Here is a 9,614-nt window from a genome sequence, read left to right on the forward strand (position 1 = left end):
TTTAGACCATGAGAAATGTGGTACACACATGTACACTACCCCTCATTTTAGACCATGAGATATGTGGTACACACATCTACACTACCACTCAATTTAGACCATGAGAAATGTGGTTCAAACATGTACACTACCCCTCATTTTAGACCATGGGAAATGTGGTACACACATTTACACTATCCCTAATTTTAGACCATGAGAAATGTGGTACACACATGTACACTACCCCTCATTATAGACCATGAAATATGTGGTACAGGCATGTACACTACCCCTTATTTTAGACCATGAGAAATGTGGTTCACACATGTACACTACCCCTCATTTTAGACCATGATGAATACGGTACACATATTTACACTATCCCTAATTTTAGAACATGAGGAATATTGTACACATATGTACACTACTCCTCATTTTTGACCATGAGTAATGAGGAAAACACATGTACACTACCCCTCAATTTAGACCATGAGAAATGTGGTACACACATGTGCACTAACCCTACCCCTCATTTTAGACCATGAGAAATGTGGTACACACATGTACACTACCCCTCATTTTAGACCATGAGATATGTGGTACACACATACACCTCATTTTAGACCATGAGAAATGTGGTTCACACATACACCTCATTTTAGACCATGAGAAATGTGGTACACACATGTACACTACCCCTCATTTTAGACCATGAGAAATGTGGTACACACATGTACACTACCCATCATTTTAGACCATGAGAAATGTGGTACACACATGTACACTACCCATCATTTAGACCATGAGAAATGTGGTACACACATGTGCACTACCCCTCATTTTAGACCATGAGAAATGTGGTACACACATGTACACTACCCCTCATTTTAGACCATGAGAAATGTGGTACACACATGTACATTACCCCTTATTTTAGACCATGAGAAATGTGATACACACATGTACAGTTACACCATGAGAAATTTGATACACACATGTACACTACCCCTCATTTTAGACCATGAGAAATGTGGTACACACATCTACACTACCCCTCATTTTAGACCATGAGAAATGTGGTTCACACATGTACACTACCCATCATTTTAGACCATGAGAAATGTGGTTCACACATACACCTCATTTTAGACCATGAGAAATGTGGTACACACATCTACACTACCCCTCATTTTAGACCATGAGAAATGTGGTACACACATCTACACTACCCCTCATTTTAGACCATGAGAAATGTGGTACACACATCTACACTACCCCTCATTTTAGACCATGAGAGATGTGGTACACACATGTACACTACCCCTCATTTTAGACCATGAGAGATGTGGTACATACATGTACACTACCCCTCATTTTAGACCATGAGAGATGTGGTACATACATGTACACTACTCCTCATTTTAGACCATGAGAAATGTGGTACACACATACACCTCATTTTAGACCATGAGAAACAAATGACACGCGTGTCATTTTTGAAAATACAACATTTAGTTTTTGTCACCTTTCAAAACTATGGTAATGTTAATAACCAGGGGCGTAGCTTGCTCTATAAAAAAAGCCCGGGCTTGCACATAAAAAATCCTAGTATGAGTTATTCATTGTCTTGTAAAGTTAAAACATTTATGTCGATCCGTCAAAGTCTTGAATGTAAATTAAAATCAAAGTTAACCCTTTAAGCGCTATATACTCTTACTATACAAGGGGCCTCACTGTTGAATTAATTTGAAGAAATACAGAAATTATGAATACCTTTATTTAATGTTCAATAATATTTTTTCCATGCCATTTTCAACAATAGACATATACACAAATTTTGTTCAGTAGATGTTAAGGTTTACATAGATGGTAAATTTGTCTCTAAAAATTTGTCAGGTAAGGATTTACAGGTAAAAATTACAGGTAAATAAATACATTTTCTTCAAAATTCCATAAAGTAGGAGTATTTATAATGTAAATCACCTAACTATCATTCTTTATTCCTGTTCTTCAGCAAGGAATAGAATTAATTAGTGTTGGTGATTAATTGATTCATATTTCAGGGTGTGAACAGGTAAATCATAGCTCTAGTTGACAGGTAAACATTGTCGTTGAATTATGAAATAAAACTAAGTATGTTGTAAATTCTGACTTTGTGATTATTATTTCACACATTTCTTGTGAGTTTACCTGTTCTGAAGGACTAATTCAGGAGGTAGATATTTCATCAGAGTCCTTGTCATTAGCAGGTAATAATACCTGGCGATAATATACAAAGGTATGAAGGTGTCGTTGTCACACAGGTGTAAGTTTGAGAGAATATTTTGGAAACGATCTTTAGACATTTTATCTCCGAAAAATGGAGTAAAAATAACGTTCTCAGTTGCCCAGTAAGTATCGGTTTTATGGACAATCCCATCGCTATAACAAGACCAAAAAATACTTTCATCTCCTCGAGTGACACCTGTTTCCACTCGAAGATACGCTAGTGATTTCCTTGACGACCTTGATATTTTGCGGTCGGCATATAAATCTGTTGGACAACAATATTTAAAAAATCGTCATTTAGAAATAAGTGGAAAAATCTATAGGTTCCTGATTTTCCATATTAATAATAAGTTTTGATTCCCTTGTAAACGGGACACAAAAAGGTGGCCCCGATGATTTCATCCAACCCTCCGCTTTGTCCGAGTTGTCTTCGTCGTCATTCTCGGGCGAGAAATCATCCATATCAATGTGAGCAATTACTGCTCCATTCCTAACAATATACTCGGGCCCAAAACCTTTGAATTCAGTTTAACTGTCACTATTTTCATTGAAGATATTTTCAATATTATCGTCTTCGTCACTGTCCCAGTCTGAGTCAAAAGCGGCCGCCATGATGGAATTTACGAATTGTTTACGTTTGCTGTCGGGGCCTGTTCAACATAGCATATCATAGTACTCCCGCCGAGAGTATCAGTACATACACGCTGTTATGCTAGTTTGGGGCCTAAACAACCAATCAGAATCATTTTTATTTATAAACACGTGGATGGGAAATACCTAAGAGCCGTGTGAAAAAGGTTGTCAACAGAACGACATTTGCGGTGACCAACATTACGAGACCGATACTAGCGGAACGACATTTGCGGTGACAAGCGCTTAAAGGGTTAAAATAACCTTAACGTAGATGATTTATCTAAAATTAATAATACTGAAATATACGTTATGCGTTAAAATGAATCTTCTAAGACACAAGATGGCTTTTTCAAGCTTAAATCGAAAGACACGCAAAGTCAAAATATCGAAAATGACACCTCGCAAATTATAGTGACACAAAGTAGATTCTACTTAGATAGTCCGCTCAAACCTGCTTATATATTATTAGGCTTTTTATTTATTTTTTGCCAAATATAAAGTCTATATATTAGGTAAAAAAACAAACTTATAATATAGGCAGGCTTAGCGGACTAGATTCTACTTAGTCAAGGCCACCTTATCTAGATATTATGGGATTATTGTTCAAAAATCCCAACCCAGAGTAAATGCACAATCTACTGACACAGAAATAAAACTTCCCGTCAAGATAGACTTTAAGAAGGCAAAATACTGTATTTTTCTATCAGTGCGACTTTTATGCCTTATAATATGAGGCGCTGTTTTCATATTCATTCATTTTTTTTCCACATATATGTATAATTTGATTTTTTCACTTAAAAAAAAATCGATAACATAAGAAAGTTCCGTCAATCTATCCTCAAATCCCATTAGAGTCACTCAAGATACATGCAGGACTTATCATGAGATTTTCATACACTTTTTAGTACTAAACATTAACGCATAATTATCAGGTACAGGTAGAAAACAGTCCTATACATTTGATTTTAATAAATATAGTTTAGCAATACCAAGCATTATCAAATATCATTTTCTGGGCTAAACAATTCCTTAAAACCATTTTCCGTCGGGGGGGCTTCGCCCCCCTGAACCCCCTAACCAGGGCGCTGCCCTGGACCTACATACACCTCATTTTAGACCATGAGAAACAAATGACACGCGTGTCATTTTTGAAAATACAACATTTAGTTTTTGTCACCTTTCAAAACTATGGTAATGATAACAACTTTTAAATGGGATTGTTATAGCGTGGACAGCGATATATCAAGGCCTTCGAATAAAATGGTTACTTTAAAGGCCCACTACCTTTCCGAAACGGTTTTTGATTTTTAAAATGGGAATGTAAAACGAGATTTATAATTTTGTCGAGTGGCAAAAGTTATTAACTTAACGTTAATACTACACTTATTATCACCTCCTAAACAATTTAATTAAAATAAATAAAATGTTAATTTTCATAACGAGGGTCGTCTTATGATTTCCCCCGGCGTCCTAAATACCGCACGGTAGTTGACTATCACTGAGGCAGGCGGTAAAACAGCGAAATGACTCTCCATTTTCATCATATATTACGCAGGAAATCTTGCATATGTTTGGTGTTGTAACCTCATCTTAGGCCATCGGTATATATTTTCTGAGGTAATTAATGTTTTTAAGTAATCTTTATATTTTGCTCCGGAAAGGTAGTGGGCCTTTAACTACGACTCTGTACTTTACATTCATGAATATTTTTATATACGATCCTCATTCGCTCTTTTTGGCTGTTACTTATTTATTATTTTACGCATTTAGTTCGCAACACCTTCGCAATCCTGAAAATTAACTTTACACAGTATGTGAACAGATCACTGTGGAAAATTTGCATATATATAGATTCTACGTATTTTGAAGGCCCACTACCTTTCCGGAGCAAAATATACTTAAAAACATTAATTACCTCAGAAAATATATACGGAAGATTTAGAAGATATGTCTTAAATTTTCGATAAAAAATATGACAGCTCACGAAGTGAGGGACCCGCTTCAGAAAGTATAAGACGGTAACCGTCGGACCCGCAAGCTACATCAAAGGCTGCGCCGGTGTATATCAGAGGAAATCAGTCATCACTCAACGTCACGGTCAGTGCACAAACACAAAAGCTCCTATGTTGTACTTCCCCAAAACCCAGTGTGACTTATCCTTCTCATATACGTCCTTGTTTTAGGTTTTGATGCAAAATCAACCGAAGCTACCGAAATCACAATGTATTATGTGTAATGCCCGCTGTCGTTCAGGTTAGGTGCAAAATGTGCCTTTGGGCATTTAGTATTTCAACTACAAGCGTTAAAAGGACAAAGATTTTGATTCTTCGGAAAATATCGGATTTTTTCCATCCAGTTTTCCTAACAGGAAGTGACGTCAGCCATAGCAACAAAACTTGGTAACGCATATTTGTGTCTGGTGTAGACTTTTACAAGCTGTTGTTCCATCCACAACGTAAAGAAATGGCTTGTAACGAGCAACAGGTAACTGAGGTAAATATTATAAGCACAATTATGTTTCTATGAAACCGGATGCTCCATTTTTTCTTTGTGATTCGTTGTTAGCGATTCCAAAACACTGTTATTTTTTGTATATTGAATTTAATTTCCTACAAAATATCAATATGCCAATCAGTTACCGAGCGCATGATCTTATTTTTTAGATAAAATTTACGGAATATCCTTATAGGGCTAATGTATGCATTATTATGATGAAATATGGGCTGTATGTCTATGTAGTTTCATCACTTGAACAATAATTGGTGTTTAATCATGTATATATATGTCTAATTAACACAAAAATATGATATAAAATAATTCATTTTGCCTTTGTTGCATGCGCAAGGGGATATTTATGTTTATTCATACTATAGATTATTGACAAAACGTCAAACTCCTGTGATCACTGATCAAATGGTCAATAATCAGAAAATGATAATTATAGGGCGTGCATTGTACACATTCGACTATATATAATTTGTTTTTAAAACAATAAAACTGAGACTTATTAAATGTATTTTTTGCTGCCAGGCTGTTGAAACCAAAATGGGACCAGGTGGTGTACCAGAAGGCTCAAAGACCAGTGAATTTTACAGAACGGAAAATATCCCTACACGCTTCGATAACCCAGGTTTGTCTTTGATATCTTAGAAAATAAGGGACAGCAAATATCATTATACACCTGCTATGGAAAGAAATTCCTAAAATTTGCTGATTTACCAGAATAGTCATCTGTGACCAGATAGCTAAATTGGTAGAGCATCAAACACGGCCAAGTGTTTGAGGTTTCTGCTTCAAATCCCGGCCAGGTCATTACATTTTCTCATCACCTATTACAGAATACTATTTGTAATCAACTCAATACACGCATTGTGATTGACATGAGGGTCTCTAATATCTTAAATTGAAGGCTTTGATAAAAATGTTAGTAGTGTAGACTGTAGTGGAATACGCCAATTCCGGGATACAACATTCAGTCAGTTTAGTCATGTGACTTTCATCACCACGTGACTTAATTAAGGGCACATTTGAAACAAAATGGCGGCATATGTAATGATTGAACACGGGTGGAAAATTACATATCATAATAGAGTAATTAACATTAATTATCGGAACATATTGTATTAAATTTAATCTAAATATGCATGAAAATTGAATTTAGACACTTCATAAAGTAATGACATGTAAATTACGGCATCAAATGGAGCTGTCGCCTAGCAGTTGGAAATCAGCGGTATCTGACGTCTCACTCACAAATATTTCATAACTTACCTTGGTGCATTTTCCCAAAAATCGATAACAAATAAGAAACACAAAACATAATAGTTTATCTTAGTTCCGTTATCGAGCAAGTATTACCGACTATGACCTTTACCCGGACATTGGTATTCTCTGCCTATAAGTGTCACCGCCATGACGGAAAAATGTGCCCTAAATTTTTCGCGGTCACATGACCAAATCAACGTTTTCTACCTCCCACCCAGAAGAGTTCCTTGTATCCCGGAATCTGCGTATTGGATAAGGTTGATCGTTATTGACCACGTAGCTTAATCAGAAGAGCGCCTGGCTTATGTTAGAAGATCCTGGGTTTGAATCGGGTCTGGTCTCTACATTTTCTTCTCTCCTATTTCAATGGTATTTTACAAAAATGCATGCAGTTGATGAACACATGATAGACAAGGTTCAATTATACCCCACTAAACATTTCATTTTGTGGTAGTAAATACAAAAAATGTACTGTTATTGTATCGAGTGAGACAAACATGCCAATTAAATAATGATGTGGGACCAGTTTTGTATGCACGATAAAAACCTCTTAAACCACATTTGTGATAAGGCCCTTATCATAAAGGTGATGTGGCAGTTTAGTGGTAGTGGCATTTCAGCTGCATTCAAGAAGACAATAATTAATATATTCTCATATTCATCATTGTCCCCATAACCTTAAACCTTAAGTTATGCATTTTAAAGAAGTGCCAAGCCCTTTAATGGATTACTGCTCCAATATATGTTCTGTGCATGTGCTGATGAAGCTGACGATTATCGATGAGGTATATAGGCAATTACCGTATGAATACTTTTATTTTTTTTTTATTTTGGAAATTGTGAAAAAGGACCTACCGAAATTCCTTGAAGTGATTATCTCCTTTTTTATTCAGACTGGTTCCAAGGCTACGGAGGTAAACAACAGCACCCTATGTACAGGACGACATCAGCTTTATACGGAGCCAAGCCACCATCTGTTCACACCATGACCACGTCATTCTACTGTAGATCACAGAAATTCTCAGAGGTAATGAATTAAGAGTACTAATATTTATCTTTGTATAATGAAGGCGATATCCATTGCCTTTAATCACAAGATATGACAAGCAGAAATATTACAGATAATAGTGTTACAGTTCATCAACACTGTCCTGCTAGCGTAATGAATATCACCATTGTTGCAGTAAATTATTCCATACCAGGGTCCAGTTTCATGAATAATCCTTAACATTAAGGAATTTCTTAACTTCAAATTCTCCATAGGAAAGCATTACAGAAGTTAAGGAAAAATCATAAGTTAAGGAGCCTTCCTTGAAACCATAATGCTTTCCTAAATTCCTATGGAGAATTTTAGTTAAGAGATTCCTTAAATTTAAGGAGTGTTCATGAAAATGGGCCCAGTACATACTACATGTATTTAAAATCACAATGTTTGTTGTTTACATAAAAAACACATGATCACAGATTATATTGTTATACTTTTAATATCATGTAATTTCTATTCACCACCATCAGATAGTTTGATATTGATGAATTCTAAAAATTTTGACCGATTACCAGGCATATTATTTCTTTTGATTGATTACTCGAGCTCTTTTTTTTCTTCTTCTTTTTAATTAGCAAATTTAATATTTAAAACTGATTCTCAGTGGCATACCTTTGTTGCCGCTTTGTTAGCAGTATCTATACCGCTGTCTTCATATCTTTGTTTTTAGCACCTTGGAAAATGTGGAATGTACAGGAATCATTCTCTGAACACAGACCTTGACAACAGCCGTGTATAACTCAGGTCACACTCTAGGACATCACAGAGATTTTATAAAATTATTATACACAAGGATACTGTGGATGGACACTGAAAAAATCATGAACATCAGAATCTTAGGAAAAAAGCATTTGAAAATCCAGAAGAAAAAAAGGCTAAATCTGGACTAAAATTGCAGAGTACACCTGTATTGTTATAAATAGCACCAGTGTGTTTTTGTTGTGTTAATGGTTACCGTAAGGGAGGTGTGAGAAAGGATGGTGGCTGGAATTCTATATCACTGGTATAAAGCTGTTGGTAAAAACATAGGAAAGCTTAATAAATACTTTATTTTGCTAACGTTGCTAAAATGTAAATACAAATGGAAGATTTATTATCATACAAAATCGATCAATTAGCAACGAAACTTCAGTTTTTAATCAGAAATTTAGAATTTTGTTTAGAATGAAAGAAATTAAAAATAAATTATTATAATAGACTCTTGTCATTAACATTTATTGTTTGTACATATACATTTACAGTTTTGTTACCTTTAATCATGCCTTTATCATGCAAGTTCTTAATAAATGTACGTACATGTAAATATCTTCTGATTATGATCTTTGTCATATCATCTACATTTTCAGCCAAGACTGATTTAGTCAGTATCTGGTATGTTTGTAATCCTGGGGCTGGGTTGTCATGTGGTTCAGATGTCCTGACATAATACCACAAGCCCTCCACCTCTGGGGCGCGAGTTCAAAGTCCATGTGGGGCAGTTGCCAGGTACTGACTGCTGAAGTGCTGGTTGATGGTTTTTCTCCGGGTAATCCGGTTTTCCTCAATAATCAAATCTAGCATGTCCTTACAAAATCAATCTCTGACTGTTAATAGGCGTAAAACTAAACAAACCAAACCTAATGGAATCTTGTGGAGCTGTAGTGGCTAAGTGTTATATTATTACTGGCCCTCGACCTCTGGGTAAATACAAAACACAAGCGACAAAATGTACTTCTGCTATAACGTGTGTTGGTTTATGCTGAAAGATAAGTAAGTCTTACTCTACTGAATTAACCAAGAAAATGTTGGGATCTTCTGCCAGCCATAACAACATATAATTTATGATGCCCATGACTTCAAACACAACATGACTAATAATTATGATGCAATAATTCTATCAATATCATTATTACACAAGACGGCCAACCAACATTAGAAAGAATTA

General features: G+C 35.6%; 1 protein-coding gene across 1 annotated transcript; it reads left to right on the forward strand.

Annotated features, from left to right (window-relative positions):
- Positions 1-5,216: 5,216 nt before the first annotated feature.
- LOC138304910 (piercer of microtubule wall 1 protein-like) lies at positions 5,217-8,888 on the forward strand. The gene is made up of 4 exons (XM_069245302.1): positions 5,217-5,373; positions 5,911-6,010; positions 7,539-7,672; positions 8,361-8,888. Exons 1-4 carry the CDS (start codon positions 5,344-5,346, stop codon positions 8,427-8,429), a joined length of 333 nt encoding a protein of 110 aa, XP_069101403.1. The 5' UTR covers positions 5,217-5,343; the 3' UTR covers positions 8,430-8,888.
- The last annotated feature ends 726 nt before the right edge of the window (positions 8,889-9,614 follow it).

This window comes from Argopecten irradians, chromosome 12 (assembly GCF_041381155.1).
Source record: "Argopecten irradians isolate NY chromosome 12, Ai_NY, whole genome shotgun sequence".
In the NCBI taxonomy this organism is placed as follows: domain Eukaryota; kingdom Metazoa; phylum Mollusca; class Bivalvia; order Pectinida; family Pectinidae; genus Argopecten; species Argopecten irradians.